The 23,400-nt window shown below is 38.7% G+C and overlaps 3 protein-coding genes and 2 pseudogenes across 3 annotated transcripts; 4 read left to right on the forward strand and 1 right to left on the reverse strand.

The window, feature by feature from the left end:
- Positions 1–1,206: 1,206 nt before the first annotated feature.
- LOC110063786 (melatonin receptor type 1B-like) lies at positions 1,207–2,823 on the forward strand. The gene has a single exon (XM_020770784.2). It carries the CDS (start codon positions 1,288–1,290, stop codon positions 2,251–2,253), a length of 966 nt encoding a protein of 321 aa, XP_020626443.1. The 5' UTR covers positions 1,207–1,287; the 3' UTR covers positions 2,254–2,823.
- Positions 2,824–4,659: 1,836 nt separating this feature from the next.
- On the reverse strand, positions 4,660–5,646 carry LOC149104435 (uncharacterized; annotated as a pseudogene).
- A 1,148-nt stretch (positions 5,647–6,794) lies between these two features.
- Positions 6,795–10,083, forward strand: LOC149104436 (tetratricopeptide repeat protein 28-like; annotated as a pseudogene).
- Positions 10,084–14,308: 4,225 nt separating this feature from the next.
- Positions 14,309–15,289, forward strand: LOC149104437 (melatonin receptor type 1B-like). The gene has a single exon (XM_089270913.1). The coding sequence runs from the start codon at positions 14,327–14,329 to the stop codon at positions 15,287–15,289; it is 963 nt and encodes a 320-aa protein (XP_089127039.1). The 5' UTR covers positions 14,309–14,326.
- Positions 15,290–21,351: 6,062 nt separating this feature from the next.
- On the forward strand, positions 21,352–22,733 carry LOC149104438 (melatonin receptor type 1B-like). The gene has a single exon (XM_089270919.1). The coding sequence runs from the start codon at positions 21,766–21,768 to the stop codon at positions 22,726–22,728; it is 963 nt and encodes a 320-aa protein (XP_089127045.1). The 5' UTR covers positions 21,352–21,765; the 3' UTR covers positions 22,729–22,733.
- The last annotated feature ends 667 nt before the right edge of the window (positions 22,734–23,400 follow it).

Here is a 23,400-nt window from a genome sequence, read left to right on the forward strand (position 1 = left end):
GGATTTCATGTCCGGCGCGGAGTCTGTGTTTTCATTCTTTTAGTCGCTGTGATTGGTTTGTCGCGTTATCTCTTGAATTTGATGAGAATAAGCAACTTAAAATTTTTCCTCTCATTGACAGACTTTTCCCATATTTGTTTCATAAAAGCGATAAACCATTCTTTCTATGGGTTTACCGGCGCAATAAACCACTTGGGACGTTGAGAGAACACTCGCCTAACGGCTCGTGATTTACAAGCTTTTCTCGTGTTCTCCCAACATCCCGCGTGGTTTATTGCGCCAGTAAACCCATAGAAAGAGTGGTTTACTACTTAAATAAAACAGAAAGCGTGTTTTATTGTTTTTCGCCACACATTCGTTTTTATTACAGTGTAATACACGGCTTAGGCCTCTTTATTTGTTAAATAAAACAATTCACTCACACCTTATCAAAACATCAAACATCAAACATTGTTTGCTGACCAAACATGCTGATGTTGAAGTGAGTGGCCAAACGGTTAAAACATTTTTGGTCAAACACAGATTAAACTATGGATACAAGTCGCTGAGCAAGTGTGGGACGCATGCGCGCGCCAAACATGTTTGATACGGCTGTCCAAAGGAACAAGACATCGCCCATCAAACACGAGAACAAAAATAATGTTTTAAGTTGTTTGATCGAATGTTTGATGGCCTTCAAATTTTTTCAAACACGACCAAATACGATCAAACACGATCAAACAGCACCACTCAAGGTGGTCAAAAGATAAAATGTTTGGTCACCAAACAATGCTTGATGGTGTTTGGTCGCCAAACATTTCCCGTTTGGACAGGCCTTAAGGCCTTCTCACGTGACGAAGGTCAGCAAATGTTTTATTCGTTTAGTCTAATGCAGTGAATTTTGAAAATATCATACGCCGTAGAAGTCGTAGATACCGTGCTATTTCAGTATACTACTAATGCGAGGAGATATATAACATGTCAAAATTTCCCAGCTAAGTTAAAGTGTGCTAAGCAAGTTGTGGACATGGCTTTTAATGAATTATTGCGGCTGACAAATAGAAACTTAAAAACACGTCGACAAGGCAGGTGTCTGACAAGCAATGTGATCGGCATTCTATCGTGTGATTGCATACAAATGACAACAGCTATCGACTGTTGTTCCGGCAGAATGACACAGACTTCCGCAGTTAAATCAGCCTAAGAGCTACAAACGAGTTTTGCTCTACAACGCTCAAAAGCGAATACCTTCGCTGAAAAATAATAGGTTTAAGTTTTCACAGCTCAGGTTCGTGAACGTTAAAAGTCATGACGGAATCGCTTTCTGTCGAACTTGCCACGAGAACAAAGGCTGTAGAATGGACTGAAGCAGTTTTGCTTGCTGTTATCAATATTGTGGCCTTCTTCGGCAATTTCCTAACTTGTTACGCCGTGTACAGAAACCAGAGACTTCGTACGCTTCCCAATATGTTCGTGATAGCACTTGGTGTAAGCGATATTCTCATGTCCACCTTCTGTATGCCTTTTACAGTTGTAACTCTGTTTCACGGCCGCTGGATGTTTGGTGAGAGTTTTTGTCGTTTCCAAGGATTTGGAGCATTGACATTTGGACTGGTCTCCATGGGCACCATGGGATTAATTGCAGTTAGTCGATATTACTGTGTTGTAAAACCAGAAAAGTACATTGTGTTGTTCAAGAAACAAAGAGCTTTGCTGTACATTGCTGTTGTTTGGTGCGCGGCTCTCTTTGGATCATTGCCTCCAATTTTCATCAAGAACGGGAGATTTGAATTCCAGCCGGGTAAAGCGATGTGTTTGTACACATTTGAAAGCAATATTGCCTATACTGTCTTTATTGAGTGCGTTTACGTCGCAGCACCGTTAACTATAATCACAATCTGCTACGCCAAAGTATTCCGCACAGTGTCTAGATCAAATCAAGTTTTCTTTCAGGAAAATACCCTTCAGCAACTGAGAGCGAACGTGGAAGAAGCAAAAGTGACCAAAACTTTAGCGGCAGTAATGGTCGGCTTCACATGTTGTTGGCTTCCTATCTCCATCATGGATAACATTGACGCCGCGCGCGGGGAACACACTTTGCCGCGACAGGCGTACCTTACATACGCGTTCTTGGCTTATTTGAGTAGTACAGTCAACCCCTTTATATATGGCACCACGAATAGGCAGTTCAAACGAGAGTACAAGTCTATTTTGAGAATGACTGTTTGCTTCCGAAGCCAGAACAACAACAACAGCAGCAACAACAACAGCTAAAGATATGTCCGTATTGCGGACATACGTGGTTTCCGGGTTATTCCAGTTATACAAGTTATCTTACATTGACCTCGGGTTATAATTGCTACAACAGCAGTCTTAAACTGAGAAAAGCAATTGAATTCCTCCTTATTTTCACTTCCTTAGGGTCTCTGGACTGACATTTTGTGCCCACTACATGAGGTACAAGAACATGGAAGCCTCGTTGATAACACCAAATGGACTGCATCGCTATGATGGATTTACTCATTCTAAATTGAGCCACTCTACCTTGTAAACAAAAAAAGTAGAAAAGAAAAAGGAGTCGTCAGGTTCCGGAACCGATCTCAGGTTCACTCCGATAGGGCAAGAAAATACAAAGCGTGTCAGCCTTATCTCACAAAATATCCTGATTGCCAACTGCTACAGCCCGTTATTTCCAAATTTAATGTGGTCCTATGACATATGCAAACCACTAATTAGTGTACATTCGAGTCGGGCTTAAAAAATAAACAAGTGATAGAGATACCTTTTCCTGCGTAGCTATATTAAAGTTTCAATCTCTCAGTAGTAATAAAAGCAGTATTAAAAGCCAGTTGTGAGAAGTTTTCTTGTTAATTTTATTTACACTACATGTCTTACCTCTGGTGTAGCATTTGGCCTGGATAATAGCAGCGATGTAATATACATTTAAAGAAAAATACAACACTCTTAGTAATAATCATGTTCCGGTAGATGCTTGTGCCATTTTCAGTATGAATTGAACGCTGTGTGCGGTAAAACATAAATAGATAATAACAATGGCAGCAATCACGTCAACTGTAATAGATACACAGGAAAATAGTAGTAACAATCTTTCATTAGGAAGCTCCATCACTAAAAGTGGTTTACATAGAGGTCCTAATGCTAGATATATACTATATAATGATACAATTAAAACAGACTAAACAGACAGACAGTTTTAGGGACCTTATGGTGACTCGATTGGATTTTTCAATAGTGACAGCTTCCAACTTTAAATATAAGTCACAGCGCACAAGAACACAATACAGGAGATTGATATCCACACTCTTGCTGGGGATAGATCATAGTCTCGGGTGCGGTGTATTTTATCGAAATCGGAGTTACCATAGCAGCGCAATGACGTCAATGCTGTTTTTACTCAAGGTCGATTTTCTTGAAATCTAGAGGTTTTCTTTCTTAACTGTCTACTGTACTTGTAGTTTAGATAGTGTGCCTAATGTGTAGCGAGTTTAAACAAATTCTATGAGCGTGATTTCTAGAAATCTTCGGCTGAAGTTTTCGATTGTTAACATGAAACAAATCTAATCGAGTCGCTCTAGTATATGTTCGCCGGGTTAACGGGAAGCGCAATCGGAGCGCATGTTATTTTTATATACACATGAACAACATTTCCTGAAAAGTGGAACAAAATCGCACCATTTGACTTCGAAAAATATGAACTTGAACAAGGTGGCTATTTTGCTTTTTTTGTCAAAACTTGTCTATGTTTTTACACCGAAACGAATATTAAAAAAAAAAAAAAAAAAAGTAGTCGATGAATTGGCAGGTGTCACTATTGAAAAATCTAATCGAGCCACCTTAAGCAATCCACGACAAAGGCAACGTGAACGTCACCAAACAAAAGGTTTAATGAGTAGAACAATGGCTGTGCACGTGCGTTATAAATCTTTTTACATTTCTTTGCCGTCCTCTGCAAAACAACAACTTGAAATGACTAAGTTCTACGTATTTTTGAGATCGCTAACGACGACGGCTAATTTTTCGTATTTTCATTTTGAAGTCAATGCTGATGTTATATTTTTAGCTTGAACAAGTTCTGGGAGCAATAGGCGCACTGAACAGATCGAGACAATTGCGAAATTCCAAAATGAAATATAAATTCATTTTTTACTTGGCGTTGTCCTTGGGGTCGCCGTCGTAATTGCTTAAACAACGACGGCAACGAAACAGCAACACCATCCAGTAATTTTTTAGAAATGACTAGGTTCTCCGTGTGTTGGAAAACGCGAATGACGGCGGTTAATTTTTCGCATTTTGATTTGAAATTAAACGCCGGTGTTACATATTTAGCTTGAGCAAGTTCCAATAGACCAATAGACGCGCTGAACAGATGTAGACAACTGCGAAATTCTAAAGTAAAATATAAATTGTTACCAAGGCTTCGTAGCAGCACGAAGTGAGATACGGTTTTGATGAACCACACGATATTTTTGAAGTTTATTATTTAATGAAAACAATACATGTTTCGGATGAGACATCATCCATTGTCAGTTGTACAGTGAAAAAATGTAAAAAGAATATCCAATCAATATTGTAACAAAGAGAGATATTAACAAGAATAATTAAGGATGAAGGCGCGAACCAAAAAAAAGTAAAACTATTTAAGCTAAGAAAGGGGACTTATTAGTATGAAAGGGATAAATTAAGGTATTTGACCTGGGAATTTGACGACGGCTGCTCCCAAAGGATGTGCATGGCTTCCTTGATTTTCAATTGTAAGCTTGTGGAAGTAAAGTCGAGAATTTTAAAACAACCTTCTGAACAAAGGGAGCGACAATTTTCAGAATTTCTCAGGTGTTTAAGGATGTGGGAATGTTTGTCAGAGGAGAGATGTTCGCGGATGCGAGTGGCAAAGTGTCTGTTGGTTTCACCAACATAACAACCACTACAGCCTGCACATGAAAACTAATAAACGACTCGCGATCGTAAATCCTTAGGGATAGGATCCTTGACCCCAAACCAACTCCTGATTTTAAACAGGATGAACACCAACTTAGTGTCTAGGTCAGTGCAAAAAGTGCTAACTAATTTCATAATTCTGCGTTGCGTTATGATAGAAAAAGGACCGATGTACGGTAATTTAAAATACAAACAATTGCCCTTACGAGTAGCACCCCCAGAGGAATGGGAGATGAAATGATTGTTAAGAAATTTTCTATCAACATTCTTTCAGATGTTAGAAGGGAACAAATTCTTCCTTAGTGTTTTGGTAAGGTTATTTATGTCAAGATGAAAGCCAGCCCAAGTATCGTTGATTTTAAACTTTCGGTCTACCAGAGTGCGCACTAATCCTGATTTGTAGCTGAAAGGTACAAAACTATAAAAGTTAGTGTAGGTCTTCTTATGAAACACTGAGGTGATAATGCCCTAATTGCTATTGTTATCTAAAAGAACATCTAAGAAGGCGGACTTCTGGTTTTCTTCCCTCTCCATGGTAAACTTAATGTTAGGGTGCTGGGTGTCGATATAACTACAGAAAGATAAAGCATCCTGTTCGGTATTAAACAAAGCAAAAGTATCGTCGACATATCTATGGTAAAACTCGATACCCGAATTGTAATTCTCTAACCAGCGTTTCTCATGGTGACCCATGAAAAGATTAGCTAACATACTGTAATACTGACGATGGATGATATCTCATCCGTGACATGTATTGTTTTCATTAAATAATAAACTTCAAAAACATCGTGTGGTTAATCAAAACCAAAAAATATAAATTCTTGTTTTATTAGGTGTTGTCGTCGGGGTAGTCTTCGTCATTGCTTTTAGATAGGTAAAACAAAACATTTCAAAACTTTGGTTGTTTTGAAAAATGTAAAATTTAAATCTGAAATGACGGACTTGAAAATTTCATTTTCCAATTTCCTCTTGCAACGTCTGATTGTATGACGTACTTACGCATATCCGGTGTTTTACTTTCCAAAGCCAACATTGTACAATAAACCTGACAGTAAAGCTCGTTTCATGTAAGGAATACAAGCTGGTCTTCAGACTTTTATTTCAACATTGGCGGGGTGAGTACAACTTGTCTTGAATTGCGTGCCCTAATTTTGTATTAAATATTTACGCCTTTAACTAGAAAGGGGAAATATTTTTGGCAAAGATTTAAATACTTCAGAGCAGCGCTTGTAAGTTACCTTAGTAAGCCTGAAACAAGCGAAATGCTACCGTGAAGATCAGAAAAAAAACCTCATGTTATTACAGGGGTAATTAAGTAAAACGTTCACGGCAAATGATAGACTTCTGCACTAAATGTGTAGCTGATTATAAGCTAAAGAGAGAACATGAGTATATGCGGCGATTAGGAGAATTTTTTCTCTATTTTGTGCTGGATTAATTTCAGTGTTTCAGGGAAAGAAAACGGCAAAATAAAACGCCATTTTTACCATTTCTCTCTTCATGACTAGCTTTTATTCACTTGTGGACCTGAATAATCACTCCAGCTTTTGACAAGGTTGAATTTACTCATGAAAAGTTTCCTATGGCCAAAGTTGATTCGTGCATTCCATCTTTTTGTGGTTTCAGAGCGAACAGGAAATGTCAAGTATAAAATAGAGAACACGAACTTGTAAATGCATCCAAAATGAATTTATGCACAGACTTAGAATGCTAATTCACTCAATCTTGACTTTTTCAAGTCCCTACGCTTTTCTTCGAAATGACACAAAGCGCATTACGTAATACGGCGATATTCTACCCTTAGCCTTTGTCGGTTTATTTTTTTCAGTTACTACTTAAGGCTTAAGGATGAGAGCGTCATGAATTGCGAAGAAGAAATGACACAAGCCATCAGTATAGACTTAGCTGTTGTTACCATTCTTCTCAACATTGGTCATGCTTTGAAAGCCATCGAATTATGCAAGGAAAGCTTGGTTTTGCTCAGTAACAAAGCACTGAGTATACAAAAGCAATTCTGCCAACTAATTCACAAAGAGATCTCTTACACCATGTTTCACGCGTACCGCAGTGTTAGCGATCATACAAATGCGTTAGCGTGCGGCAAGAAACTCGTCGCCATTCTCCGCGAGGGTGATGATACAGTCGAAGAAGGTTGGCTCAGCATACTACTGGCACAGATGTATCGGCGCCAAAATATGTATGCTGAGGCAAAACAACTTCTTGAAAGACCAATCCCTGTCAAGCAAACAACTGATAAAAGAATAGAAGCATGTGCTCATGGAGAGCTAGGAACTGTGTTGCATTCCGTCGGTGAATATGTCAAGGCTAGAGAATATTACGAGAAGGCACTTGCGATCAGCATGGAGATTGGTTACAAATCAGTAGAAGGAGCAAGGTGTGGAAAACTAGGAACTGTGTTTAAATTTCTCGGTGAATATGCCAAGGCTAGAGAATGTTACGAGTAAGCACTTGCGATCAGCATGCAAATTCGTGACAGAGCAAAATAAGCAGTATGTTATGGAAACCTAGGAACGGTGTTTCAATCTCTTAGTGAACATGTCAAGGCTATAGAATATTACGAGAGAGCAATTTCCATCGACATGGAAATTGGAGACAAAGCTGTAAAAGCAACATGTTATGGAAACCTAGGAACTCTGTTTCATTGTCTTGGTGAATATCGCAAGGCTGAAGAATATCACGAGAAAGGACTTGTGATCGAAATGGAAATTGGTGAAAGAGAAGGAGAATTAAGAACATACCTAAACCTAGCAACTGTCTTTGTTGAGCTTGGAGAATATAGAAAGAGTAAATTATATTGCGATAAAGCACTTGCGATCGGCATGAAAAGTGGAGATAAAGAAGCAGAAGCAAATTGTTACCAAAAGGAAGGTGATGTTTTCAATCTCTCGGCGATAAAAAAGCGAAAGCTAAAGCCTGCTTTGAGAAAGCACTGACGATTGCAGTTGAAACTGGTCATAGAAGAGTAGAGGCATTAAATTACCGAGATCTTGGGCGAGTGTGTCAATCTCTTGGCGATCATGACGTGGCCGAAGAATATCTTGAGACGGCACTTTCAACAACTAAAGATATTGGGAACGCTGAAACTGAGTTTTCGTGCTACTGTAGGCGTCACTGTAATCTTAAATCGACGAAGTTATCACAGAGGAACTTTGAAGGAGCTTTTTCCCTTTTGTTTCGAAGTATTGAAAAGTCCGAAAAAATGCGAGGTTATCTTCAAGGCAGCGATCAAATGAAGATATCATTTGCAGACGAGCATGTTTTTCCCTACCAGCAGCTCAGTGTATTGTTTTGTGATGCTGGAGATCCTGAGGATGCTCTTAATGTTGCAGAGCTTGGACGTGCTAGAGCCCTAGCAGACTTGATGGCAACTTAGTACTCTGCTGAACAATGCATATCAGCTGACCCGAAATCATCGACTGGTGTTGAAAATGTCATGAAGAAAGAAAGTAAACGTACTTGTCTATTCATTTCTTATTCTGATCAAAGAGTGTTTCTGTGGATTCTCAAGACAAGCGGAGTTATTCAGTTTCGAAAAATTGAAGTTGATAAAAAGGTTCTCCACATCAGGTTAACAAAGGTTGCTAGAAATTTGGATGAATTTTTTGCTATCATGGCTGAAAGCTTCCGAAGGTTTGGTATTTTACCAGAGGAGGTTTGCGAAGATCGATCTATTAGCGACAATAACATTGAAAAAAATCCTGAATTCTTTCAGGAAGAGAGCCCCGCAAACTTTCGACAAAGTATGCCTGGTAATACGGATTATCCCGAACCGAGTCTAACTTTGTTCTACGAACTGCTCGTCCATCAGGTATCGGAGTTACTTAACGAGCCTGAAATCATCATTGTTCCTGATCACAGCCTGTACCGTGTTCCATTTCCAGCTTTACTCAGTGAAAGAGGGAAATATTTATCAGAGAATTTCAGAATTCGCGTGGTTCCTTCTTTGTCGACTCTCAAGCTCATTCAGGACAGTCCTGCAGACTATCACAGTCAGACTGGTGCTCTGGTAGTGGGAGATCCTGATGTTGGTACCAAGGTGATTTACAGGGGAAGTTTCAATAGAAACTTCGTCCCATTGCCTGGTGCAAGAAAAGAAGCAGAGATGATAGCACGACGGCTGGGCGTTCAGCCTTTGTTAGGACAGGACGCAACGAAGCCAGCGGTACTGGAGAGGATGAAGTCAGCGAGCCTCATACATATTGCTGCACATGGCAATGCTGAAAGAGGAGAAATTGCTTTGGCCCCTTCACGCTTCACAACCGGGATTCTAGAGGAAGACGACTACCTTTTGAAAATGTCCGACATTTCAAGACTTCAAGTGCGAGCTAAACTGGTGGTACTAAGTTGTTGTCACAGTGGCCGTGGTCAAATCAGAGCTGAAGGAGTTGTTGGAATCGCTCGCGCGTTCCTAGGATCCTGTGCACGCTCAGTGTTGGTGTCACTGTGGGCCCTAGACGTCAATGCAGCAAAGAAGTTGATGATTCGTTTTTAGGGGCTCCTTGTTCGTGGAGAAAGTGCCAGTGTATCTCTTCACGCGGCCATGAAGTGGTTGCGAGATCACGGCTTTACCAAGGTTTCCAGCTGGGCACCGTTTATGCTGATTGGAGATGACGTGACATTTGCGTTTGGAAAATAAAGGTGTGATGTTTCTAATATCGAAGAAAACACTTCATGAATTTGGTAAGTTGTTTACCTGTGTGACTTAAATCAAAATTGAAACATCCTTACTTCTTTTGTTTTCACAGGGACAAGATCTAATTGTGACGTACAGTGAAGAGCTGCAGAAGTGTATTATTGGGAAAACCTTTTTTAACAAGACTTTTTCGCGAGGCGATCAGATCCCTTATTCGTGTGATCCCTCTACTTAAAATTTGGTACTTATGCTTAAAAAGTAAAGTGAGCTCGTACTTTGCCTAGTGCAAGAAAGAAAGAGACTTTTTAAATGTAATCACTGATTGCTTTCCATAACAAATACAAATACAATTAATGGTAGAATCAATAACAAAGATTAAGCGTTATTTCGATGTTGTAACAAAGACTGACTTCACTACAATATTTAACTAGTTATATACCTATAGCTTTGTTTTTAATGTAATCATTCACTGCTTTCTAACAAATACAGCACATACAAATAATAAAATAGATAATAACAAAGTCTAAAAATCATTTTGATTTCTTTTCAAAAAGGCCTGACTACATTACTATATTTAACAAGTTTATACCGTTGACTTTTTTTTTTACGAAAACATAAATTGTATTGGATATAAATGTTTAAGACTGATAGACCATATATAAGTCTGCTGGAAAAGTGGCAACGACAACAGTAGCGAAACGGTATTATAATACAACAGTAAAGATACAAAATATATCTTTCATAAGCATGCCATGTGTTTGTGAAAGATTGATTCTTAGGCCCCGTCCACATGTACCCGAATATTTTTGAATCCGCAACTTTTTCTTTCCACACGCAGCCGGCGAATATTCGGCAGCGAATCCGGATATTTTTTAATCCGCTCTCCAGATCTAGAGAGGAAAAAATAAATCTGCAACGAATCTGATAATGTGTGGACGGTGGATCCGGATGTCTTCGAATCCGAGAACGTAGCAAAATCGTGTCCAGTCTCTTATTGAACAATAAACCAATATGGTGGCACAACGTATAGGCCAAGTTTCTCTAGAGTGAATCCGGGTACCTTCGCCTGCGTGTGGACAGGGAAATTCGATTACTGAATACGCTACGTGTGAACGGGGAAATTTTTGAATCCGGAAAAAAAAAAGTTGCGGATTCAAAAATATCCGGATACGTGTGGACGGGGTCTTATTCTGTTTTTTGTTTGTTTGTTTGTTTGTTTTTTGCAAGAAGCTTTTCTATGATATATTTGTTTTTTTCGTAGCTGATGGCTTATTGTCATTTCGTTTACAATTCCATAAACGACTTTCCTAAATTTGAGACATAATTTGCTAGATCTATCTCCTCCCTCAAAAAAAAAAAAAATAATAATAATAATAATGACATCACTCAATAATAGGTATCTACGACTACTTAATGTACTCAAAATGTTATAAACTACATCATTCCGAAAGGATTAAGAAATAGCGCAATGAAACAAAAACTGTTGAATAGCCTCCAAAGGCTCGTTACAAAATGCAAAATTGGGATTGGCGATATCTCCTATTTTAAAAAGAAGACCATTCGTAAATGAAACGCATTTTAACACCTTATACTAAAAGGAATCTACGTAAGGCTCAGATGCAACTTGCATTGGTAACAGGTATGTTTTGGAGATTTGTTCTTCTGTTGAGTAAAACTTAGTCGCTAGCATGACCTATTGCCTGGTCTCTCATACTTAAACTTTATCAGTTACTCTAGGTAACACCTATTGCGCAAAGTTTGTATATTAATTTGTATATTCAAGTTCACTCCAGTTGTAACTGACAATCACAGACGTCACTGTCGAAACATGTATTTAAAACTGACATGCTTTGTCCATATTTTAAAATTTATTTGAATGACATTATTAAGAGTGACTCTCTTTAAAAATCGACCAAAATAGACTTTCGGTTGTACAAGTCGAAAAATCGAAAAACGGACTGTTATTGGTTTCCTCTAAGAATAGTTTGCTTTGGCAGAATTTCGCGAAAAACAAACAAACAAAAAAAAACGATTTCGCCCCGATTAGGTTCAAAATCTACTTCAGGTTATGCTGAATTTTCTCAATGTTCAGTTGATCGCATCGCAGGTCATCGCTGCCCACACAACAGCTGAGAATCTTGAGAATCACCGAGAGCATTAAATGGCCCATCTTCTACAAATGAACGAGTTATGCGTAACATGTAGAATCATTTCCCCGAGCAGTCTGCAGTTATGTTTTTTACGATAACTGTAGAAATTTTCGCGCGCTCATTGGCTAATTTTTGTCAATAAGCGGACATTTATAATTTATGCGATGCGTCAACGAGCGAGAGCGACAATTTGACAATTTGTTACCGTAAAAAACAAATTGACGTCAGTTTTTAATGCGTCTGTCCTGTTATTGACAATAATTTTCGTCATAACATTGTCAAAGTAGTCTGCGGATCCACAACTACTTTGACAATGTTATGACGAAATTTATTATCAATAACAGGACAGACGCATGAAAAACTGACGTCAATTTGTTAACTTTATCGGTTCAGGGATGACTTTGGTATTGCAAGGTAAATGAAAAAAAAAAAAAAAATAGATATTTATAAGAAATTACACAAACATTAAGTCAAAAAAAAAAAATGGCTAGAGGATTGTAGCCTACCAAGATATGACAACATAACTTGGACTGCTGCCTATCTTTTGGCTTGAAAAATGCACCAAGAGCACTAAGCTGATAGGGTTTCAGTTCAAATTATTACATAGACGCATACCAACCAATAGCTTCTTATTTAGAATAGGTCAAGGGGGTGACGAAAATTACAGTTTTTTTGTCTCACCTCCTCTGAGTCAATAATTTATCTTTTTTTTTTTCATGCCACTAACATCTCACTTTCGGAATAAAGTTACTGAATGGCTGAAAAACTTAAATTTACTTCCTAGAGATTATACTTTGACAAATATTACTGCTTTGGGTCTGAAGTCAGATATCTCTCAATTTGTGCTTCTTATCAATTGCGGCTTTCTCTTAGCACGATATCACATATGGTTCGCTAAAGCAAGAGAAGATCATCCAAATCTTACGCATTTCATATGCACACAAAAATCACAATATGAAATAGAAATAAATGTGGAGACACAAAGAAATGGATACCTCTTGCACGATATTTGAGGATTTAATTAATATTTTAGGTTATATTTTCTATACCTATCTGCACTTATCTCTTATCCATTTGTCTATTTCTAATCTTCTGTCAGGTGCATAGCTCATTTTAACTATAATGTACCACATGCCTTTGGTCAGTTTTTGTTTTTATAGTACAACTTCAAGCTGTAATAATAATGATCTATTTTTCTCCTTTTTTTTTGCCCCTTGTCGTTACTGTATTTGTTTGTAGTGTACTGAGAGTCCTGTAGATGTTGTAATTTAAATAGTGTAAATAATTAGAGTAATATAATGTAAGTAGAGTATAGTGCTGTAAGTAGTCTAAAGAATGTATTGTTCGTAATTGTATTGTAAGTATTGTTTCCCTTGTGTTATTGCAAAATTAAAAACAAAGTTGGATTTATTTGTTTTTCATTCAGTCGTACCATGAAGACCTGAGCTAAAAATATAAATCATTCAAAGACACTTAAGTAGTTGTTGTGTGGTGTCCGATGCGGTGAAATATTCAGAAAATCCAGCATAGGTACTGGAAGTAGATTTTGAGCCCAATCGGGGCGAAATCGTTTTGCGCAGAATTCTACAAAAAAAGCGGTCCAACCTATGGGCAAAAAAGGAGCAAAATCGGTATATATTTTTATAGAAAGTGGCTCTTAAATTCTCTAACGTTGTGAAATAACCAAATTCAGCGCTATCTGGAGAACATGAACCACAACTGCTAATTTTAAATTTTTTTTTCTAATTTAACGCCGTGTTCTATATTCAGTTGGGTGATAGTTTTGATAAAGGGAAACAAACTAAAGACTTTAGAGATGTCGTGACATTCAGTCGTGGGTAATTCATTTTTTAATCAATGTTTTCCTCATCGTCGTCGTCGTAGCTACTCTAACAGGGAGCTTAAGAAACGTCGAGGACAACGTCGATTAAAAAATGAGTTTATATTTTACCAACGAATCTCGTGGTACTCTAGAGTCATTTAATTTGTTTACCACTGTCAAAGCGATCACGAAACTGAATATAGGACACATCGAGTAATTCGAAATAAAAATTTAAAAAATCAGCCGTCGTGGTTCACGTTCTCCAGACAACGCAGAACTTTGGTCATTTCACGTTGTTTTTTGGCAGAGGACGGCCAAGAAATGTACCAAGAATTATAGCGCACGTGCATAGCCATTGTTCTGCTCATTAAACCTTTTGTTTAGCGACGTTGCCGTTGGCGTTAAGTTGCCGTAGTGGTTTTCTTAAACTCGCCAATGACTTTAATTCCCTATTAATAATTAATGCAAGGAGCTAAATGACATGTCAAATTTAACTTCTCAGCTAATGACTTTTTTTAAATATAATTATGGCCAGTGACGAATAGAAGCTTAAAATAAGACAAGGCAGGTGCTGCCTTCAAGTGAAGTGAGCCTATATCGTGGTTCTTATCATGTATGTGATGGCGTAAAAACGACAGGAGGTTACAGCTGCTCTTTCAGTTGAGTGACAACGACCTCCTGTGTTACAACAACTAAATAGCTTCTAACGTTTATTGCCCTAAACAGCATTAACGTGAATATCTTCGTCTACCGTCAACGTTAAACATGGAGGAATCGCTTTCTGTCCAGCTTGCCACGCGAACTAAGGCTCTAGAGAGCACTGAAACAGTTTTGTTTGCTGTAATTAATACTGTGGCCTTCCTTGGCAATCTTCTAACTTGTTACGCCGTGTACAGAAACCAGAGACTTCGTACGCTTCCCAACATGTTTGTGATAGCACTTGGTGTAAGCGATATTCTCATGTCCACCTTCTGTATGCCTTTTTCAGTTGCAACTTTGTTTCACGGCCGCTGGATGTTTGGTGAGAGTTTTTGTCGTTTCCACGGTTTTGGGGCATTGATATTTGGAATGATCTCTATGGGTACCATGGGTTTAATTGCAGTTAGCCGATATTACTGTGTTGTGAAACCAGAAAATTACGCGTTGTTGTTCAAAAAACAGAGAAGTTTGCTGTACATTGCTGTTGTTTGGTGTGCGGCTCTCGTTGGATCATTGCCTCCAATTTTCATCAAGAACGGGAGATTTGAATTCCAGCCCGGTAAAGCGATGTGTTTGTACACATTTGAAAGCAATATTGCATATACTGTCTTTATTGAGTGCGTTTACGTCGCAGCACCGTTAACTATAATCACAATCTGCTACGCCAAAGTATTCCGCACAGTATCTAGATTGAATCAAGTTTTCTCGCAGGAAAACAACCTTCAGCAACTGAGAGCGAACGTGGAAGAAGCAAAAGTGACCAAGACTTTAGCGGCAGTAATGGTCGGCTTCACATGCTGTTGGCTTCCTATCTCTGTCATGGATAACATTGACGCCGCGCGCGGGGAGCAGACTTTGCCGCGACAGGCGTACCTTACATACGCTTTCTTGGCTTATTTGAGTAGTACCATCAACCCCTTCATATATGGCGCCACGAACAAGCAATTCAGACGAGAGTACAAGGCTATTTTGAGAATGATTGTTTGTTTCCGAAGCCGGAACAACAACAACAACAACAACAACAGCTAAAGATATGTCCGTATTGCGAACATATGTAGCTTATACAAATTATCTTATGGATCAAGACTGTATCAATCATGTATGTACCGTAAATTAGGTTCAGTTTTTTGCTTGTCTGTTGGTTGTTGTTGCTCTTCTTTTTAAATGCTTGTTTTTATATAATCTCCACAATGGTTTTAATTTTTAATGTAAAGGCTTACTACATATATCTTCTTGTTGTTTTTTTAAAGTACAATTTTATGAATAGCTGTATTTTATATGTAAATGCTGATCGCCAGTTAATACCAGTGATCCAGTGATCACTGATTGGCCTTTCAGGTTAAGTAAAGTCTTTTACTTTACTTTATAATGACCTCGGGTTATAATTGCTACAACAGCAGTCTTAAACTGAGAAAACCAATTGAATCCCTCCTTATTTTCACTTCCTTTGTATCTGAATCTCTACTAACGTTTTGTGTTAACTACATGAAGTACACGAACATGGAAGCCTCGTTTATAACACCAAGTGGACTGCATTGCTGTGATGGATTTACACATTCTAAATTGAGCCACTCTACCTTGTAAAGAAAAAAAGCAGAAAGGAAAACTGAGAAGTCGGCGTGTTCAGGAACCGATCTCGGGTCCACTAGATTTGAAGGCCGTTGTACCATGTAAGAAAGTTTGCTACGAGAGGGCAAAAAAGTACAAGGCGTTTCAGCCTTATCTCAAAAACTCTCTTGACTGCCAAACTGGACTCGGCCTAGGCCTGCTGCAATGATTTCCAAATTTGACGTGGTCCTATGACATATGCAAATCACTAATTAATGTACATGCGAGTCGGGCTTAAGAAATACTTTCCCTGCCGCAGATGTACTAGTTAAAGTATTGGGCTGTATTATTTGTATTAGGCTCTTCGTAGTCTAGTGTTCATGATATAAATTCTCCACGGCTTTTCATACATTTCTTTTAAAAGCCAGTTGTGAGAATATTTTCTTTAGAATTTTATTTGCACTGCATATCCTACATTTGGTTTGGATAATGGCAATGATGATGATATAAATTTAAAGAAAAACTCAACGCTCTTGAATTTAACAAACATGTTTTGGCAGATGCTTCTGCCATCTTCAGTGTGAATTAAACATAGTGTGCGGTAGAATATAAATAGTGAAAATTACACTAACCGTCGATGGCAGCGATTGAGAAAACTGCAATAGTTATACAAAAATTAAACAGATAGTTTTGCATCAAGGAAAACCACAACGGCAACGGCAAGGTCGCTAAGGCCCCGTCCACACTAAACCGGATGGAGGTTTCACTCTGAAAACGCATCAAATGTTTTCCGTTCACACTAAGCGGAGAAATTTAAAAATGCAACAATCACCGGTCATTTTGGATTTGCGTTTTAAAAAAATTTCAGGCAGGGAAATCATATGATTATCGTAAGGTCATCGTTTTCAAAAAAGCCCGTTGTCAAAATGTTTTTCGTCCACACGAAAACGAAAAGGCAGCGTTTTCAAATTCGTCCGCTTTGTAATAATAATAATAATAATAATAATTGTAAAGCGTTTTCGTGAAGGATTAGGCGGACGGTAGGCCTAAATAAGCCTACGTTTTAAATTTCTCCGGCGTATTGTGGATGAAGCCTAAACAAACGGTACCATGCCTATGCACGCGTGTTATAAGTCTTTGTGCATTTCTTTGCTGTCCTCTGCACAACAACAACAACGTGAAATGACTAAGTTCTACGTATTTAGGAAAACGCGAACGACGGATGATAACTTTTTGTATTTTAATTTCGAATTGAACCCTGGCGCTACATATTTAGCTTGAGCAAGTTGTGAGACCAACAGACGCACTGAACAGATCTAAACAACTGCGAAACTCGAAGGTAAAATATAAATTCATGTTTTACTAGGCGTTGTCCTCGGGTCGCCGTCCTTTTTATTTAAGCTCTCTAATGTCGTGAAAAAACCGAATCCTGCGCTGTCTTGAGAGCGTGAATCACGACGGCTAATTAATTTCTTTTCTAATTTAACGCCGTGTTCTATACTTAGTTTCGTGATAGTTTTCACAAAGAAACTAAAACTTAAGACGTTACTGAGATATCGCGACATTCGTGCGTAATTCATTATAGTCAATGTTTTCGTCGGCGTGAACGTTGTGGCTACTTTAATTCCTTAACTAGTAATAATTATCGATTAGCTAAGTGCGTTCGAGTCAATACAGTTAAAAGTATTGGATACTGCCAGGATAATTATATTGTCACACCACGTTCCTGGTTTTGACATTTGCTGTGTGTAATTTTGGCCAGTATCATGCACCATACTCTGAACATAATGTTCTGTACTCATTCCAGCCATGCGAATTTGCAAGTGCAAATCTGCAGTTTTATAGGGCTGATGTGAAACAGACTTAAAGAAAACAATCACCCCCGCGGGTACCACAAACATCCTACGGAATTTAAGGCTTTCACTTAGGCAATCCCAGTCTCCATTAACATCTCCAAGAAACAAATCTCCTTTTAAACAAATATTGCAATCATTTCCAGAATACATCTAATATTTGCATGGAATCTATCACTGAGCTACATAGATTTTCGGAATAAATATTACTCTTGAAGCCCAATTTATGTTTGCTGATTTTCATGACCAACTCATATTTTGATAGTGTTCACTTCTACACCAAAAGGACACTTCATTGTAATTCTTACACAAATTCATGATAAATGAGGTGTTTGGCACACTATTCATAAACTGGTATGTTAAATTGGCACACACAGGATCAAGATCGCTTATTTAAAGTTGAATAAATGAAGGGCCAAAATATTAAAAAAATATCAACAAAAAAGACTCAGCCTGATGTGTAAAACTAATAAGAAAACAAGAAATGAAATGAGTTAATTATTGACTTCGGAGGACAAAACGACAAATTTCCATTCTTGAACTACATATAACAGCCAACATTTGAGAAAACAACGGAAAATAAAAGCGAAAGACACAGGTAAAAACCAATTTGAAAACAAGAAATGAAATAATTTCTTCGCCGCGCGACGAAATATTACAGCGCAGCGAAAGAAAGATGAAAGTTGTAAATCAAAAACACGACAAAAATAGGCCAATTATTTTGAGATCAATCGTATTTCAACTGTGTTAAATTAGTGGCCTCTTAGTTCTTTTCTCAGCAGCTCTGTAGTAGCTGAATAAGACTCCAAAATATATATTCGAACGAAACCGAATAAACGCGTGGAGGTCGCCGTAAATTAAATATGCAGAAATCAAGCGTGCAAGTTTCTGTTCACTTTTGGAACCTAAATCCCTAAATACACGGAACCAAATAAAAAGAAATGCAAAAGGAAGTTCAATTACAATAAATTTTCATCCACGCCGAGGAGAAGAAACCTATGTAAAAGCCAAAAAAAAAAAGAAAAAAAAAAAAAAGTTCAAAATTTTCGCAGACGTGCTTTGCTGCACATCAGCATGTTCAAATGAATTCTTCACGCTAAAGCGAAAGCTCGAGTTTTTGCCGAAAACTTCTCAAACTTTTACAGTCATTTTATCCGCCGTGGCGTTACCAATCGTTCCAAAAGTTGAATTGAACTTCGAAGTAATACTGTACATTACTGTTTTTCCTTTCTAAAGTCTGGGAAACTGCTTAAAATCCGCTATCAATATTCAAAACTCACTAGAAAGCGTACAACCGATCGTCATGGTTCGAGGACTCTGTACTCGTTGATCTTCCATTCTGAGGCCACCTGAACATTGACTTGTATTTTTTCCTTTCTATTTTGAATCTCACAGCAATAATTTCTCCATGATAGCAATGAAACAAGACCTTTGAAGTTTATAGATTTGGCCCGCAACGTGCCATTATTATTACCTACCAATTCTGGGCGACCAAAGAAAATTTTAAATGAGATCGAAGCCATTTGTGCCATGCAGCACAGCCAGCCAGCCAGCCAGGCAGGCAGTCAGCCAGCCAGTCCAAGATGGCGTCCAAACCCTGCAATCATCTGGCATCGCAGAAAATCGCGGGACATAAACCGGCGTGAACGACCCGACTAGAATGCGTTCTCCTATCGTCGAATGCAATTAAGGTATCATGGTCGATGGATTGACAGTTTTTGGAAATCGCGCTCTTACGCTGGCGCTTTGAAAGAAAACCCCATCAACCTATACATTTTCTGAAAGCTTAATTTTCTAAAAAGTTACTGTCGCAGTGATATTAAAAGAAGTACCCAGAAACACTACTTCACTTAAACTGGTTCGCTTCCGCGCGTGAATTATCGGAGCGGCGCAATTTACATCGGAAATGTTTTCTCACACATCACCCTCAAAAGTCGTGTCTGCGATTTTCCAGATGTGGTTTGGGTTTTTTTTGTACACCCTTCTAAACTTTGATATTTTTAATGCGGACGCCTCCTTCTATAAAAGAGGCCATAACTTTGAAACGGAAGCGAAATTAAACAAAGCCCGACACGGTTTTTCGAAGGAGGTATCCTAGAACATACCTGCCGATTTTCAGCCAATTCCATAGGAAGACGCGCGTAAACGAACTAAAAATGTTCATCCTTATATGCAGTTTTATTTTATCGAGAAAAACACGAAAAACCTTTTATGAGATTTGCATGAATGGGTGTTAAAAATCTCCTCCTCACTGACAGATGTCGGCATGGGTCAGTTTACCACAACAGTAGGTTATGACAACTTGAAATAAACAGACGACTAATATTCTGGCGCGGAAACCCGCGTCGCAGTGAAGTCGTCCGCGAAGGGACAAACTACAAGTTAAACTTCCGTGATCACTTTTACTTAAAAGATATCGTCGGCGGTTTTGGTATTATGTTGCTTAAGTTTAGGCTCCTTCGTTCTCCAGACATTTTTTGAAAACCATGTCTCGTGAAGCCAAAAAGCATGAAAAAGAGGAAATCTCGAGATCTACATTGTCAACATCTACATCTGCGCTTGACTCTCTCGTTGTGGAAGTTTCGGAATCGCGTCCGTTCTACGACAATTTCTTGCGACTAGTACTTGTTGTATTTTGTCCTTTAGCTTCATTGGCGGGACTAGTGTCCTCGAGTTCCTTCAACCATTCTTCTTGGTTACAGTGCGACCCACGGTCGCTCAGAGCCAAAGATCTTGCTCGACGCTGAACCTGTGGGTTCCACCAGATTTTCGCCTCTTCGGCCTCTTCGAAGACGAAAATGGGCAGGAATTTTTCGTCCTGACATAAAGAAAATTTGACAAGAACGAAAGCCAACTTGTGATGAAACAACCAGATCAAGAACAGTTCGCGTTACTTGAGACAAATGGCGGTGAATTTTAATTAGGGTTGTCAACGCGCTGTAAGGGTTAATAATATTCAAAAATAGCTTTTTTGCTTTAACTTAAAAAGTAAAAGAGCCCTTTCCCCCATTCTTTTTGCAAAATATTTATCTCAGTCTTCTCAATTTGAAAAGCCAAAAAAAGATTTCTTCGCGTTTTTCGTAAAAATCCACCTACCATGATACCTTAAAATGCGAGGAGCTAGATAACATGTCAATTTCAACTTCCCAGCTGAGTGAAAGTTTCCGAAACTAATTGTGGACATCTAACCAATGACTTTAATAAATTAAGGCCAGTGACGAATAGAAGCTTAGAAAAGAAGACAAGGCAGGTGCTGCCGACAAGTAATTTTACACTAACTGCAGAAATTCTCGAGCGCTCATTGCCGGAACAACAACAACAACAACAACAACAACAACAACAACAACAACAACAACAAGAGCTAAGAGATATCGCGGCATTCGTGGGTAATTCGTTTCAGCTTTAGTCGATGTTTTCCTCGGCGTCGCCGTTGTGGTTACTTATTTTCCTAATTAAAATGCGAGGAGCTAGATAACATGTCAAATTAAACTTCCCAGCTGAGTGAAAGTTTGAGTGAAACCAATTGCGGACACTTAACCATCTAACCAATGACTTTATTAAATTAAGGCCAATGACGAATAGAAGCTTATAGAAAATAAGACAAGGCAGGTGCTGCCGACAAGTAATTTTACACTAACTGCAGAAATTCTCGAGCGCTCATTGGCTAATATAATTTTCATCGTCAATAAGCGGACAGCCTCATGAATTTATAATTTATACGATGCGATGCGCTTCTTTTATTATAAAAATTAAACTGACGTCTATTTTGCTTGGGTCTGTCCCGTTATTGACAATGTATTTTGTCGTAACATTGTCAAAGTAGTCTGCAGATCCACTCGGCTATCGCCTTGTGGATCCACAGCTACTTTGACAATGTTACGACGATAGCCGAGTGGATCTGCAGACTACTTTGACAATGTTACGACGATCAATAACAGGAGAGACGCATGACAAACTGACGTCAATCCTATCATGTGCGTAATCACTTACAAACGACAGCAGGTAACAGCTGCTCTTTCAGTTGAGGGACAACAACTAAATGGCTTCTAACGTTTATTTCCCCCCAAAACACGAATATCTTCGCTGACCGTCACGTTAAAAGTCATGAAGGAATCACTTTGTCTCGAGCTTGCCACAAGAACTAAAGCTCTAGAGTGGACCGAAACAGTTTTGTTTGCTGTTATTACTATTGTGGCCTTCTTTGGCAATCTTCTAACTTGTTACGCCGTGTACAGAAACCAGAGACTTCGTACGCTTCCCAACATGTTTGTGATAGCACTTGGTGTAAACGATATTCTGATGTCCACCTTCTGTATGCCTTTTACAGTTGCAACGCTGTTTCGCGGCCGCTGGATGTTTGGGGAGAGTTTTTGTCGCTTTCACGGTTTTGCAGTATTAACGTTTGCAGTGGCTTCTCTTCTGACTATGGGATTAATTGCAGTTAGTCGATATTACTGTGTTGTGAAACCAGAAAAGTACATTGTGTTGTTCAAGAAACAAAGAGCTTTGCTGTACATTGCTGTTGTTTGGTGTGCGGCTCTCGCTGGATCATTGCTTCCAATTTTCATCAAGACCGGGGGTTTTGAATTCCAGCCGGGTAAAGCGATGTGTTTGTACACATTTGAAAGCAATATTGCATATACTGTCTCTATTGAGTGCGTTTACGTCGCAGCACCCTTAACTATAATCACAATCTGTTACGCCAAAGTATTCCGCACAGTATCTAGATCAAATCAAGTTTTCTCGCAGGAAAACAACCTTCAGCAACTCAGAGCGAACGTGGAAGAAGCAAAAGTGACCAAGACTTTAGCCGCAGTTATCGTTGGCTTCACATGTTGTTGGCTTCCTATCTTTGTCATGGATAACATTGACGCCGCGCGCGGGGAACACACTTTGCCGCGACAGGCGTACCTTACATACGCGTTCTTGGGTTATTTGAGTAGTACCATCAACCCTTTCGTATATGGCGCCACGAATAAACAATTCAGACGAGAGTACAAGGCTATTTCGAGAACGATTGTTTGTTTCCGAAGCCGGAACAACAACAACAACAACAACAACAGCTAAGAGATATCGCGGCATTCGTGGGTAATTCGTTTCAGCTTTAGGCGATGTTTTCCTCGGCGTCGCCGTTGTGGTTACTTATTTTCCTAACTGAAATGCGAGGAGCTAGATAACATGTCAAATTAAACTTCCCAGCTGAGTGAAAGTTTGAGTGAAACCAATTGTGGAAACTTAACCACCTAACCAATGACTTTTAATAAGTGACCAATAGAAGCCTAAAAACAAGACAAAGCAGGTGCTACCGACAAATAATTTTACAATAACTGCAGAAATTCTCGAGCGCTCATTAGCTAAATTAATTTTCACTGTCAAAAAGAGGACAGCCTCATGAATTTATAATTTACACGATGCGACGCGCTTTTTTTTGTTGCAAAGATTAAATTGACGTCAGTTTTGCTTGGGTCTGTCCTGTTATTGACAATGAATTTTTTCATAACATTGTCAAAGCCACTTCTTCTATCGCCTCGTGGATTTACAGCTACTTTAACAATGTTATGACAAAATTCATGATCAATAACAGGACAGACGCATAAAAAAGTGACGTCATATCTGTCATGTACGTAATCGCTTAAAAACGACAGCAGGTAACAGCTGCTCTTTTAGTTCAGTGACAACAACTTACTGTGTCACAACAACTAAATAGCTTCTGACGTGTATTGCCCTAAAAGCATTAAC

The sequence above is a fragment of the Orbicella faveolata genome, unplaced genomic scaffold (genome assembly GCF_042242905.1).
Source record: "Orbicella faveolata isolate gen_17 unplaced genomic scaffold, um_ofav_v1 contig_34, whole genome shotgun sequence".
Lineage (NCBI taxonomy): Eukaryota > Metazoa > Cnidaria > Anthozoa > Scleractinia > Merulinidae > Orbicella > Orbicella faveolata.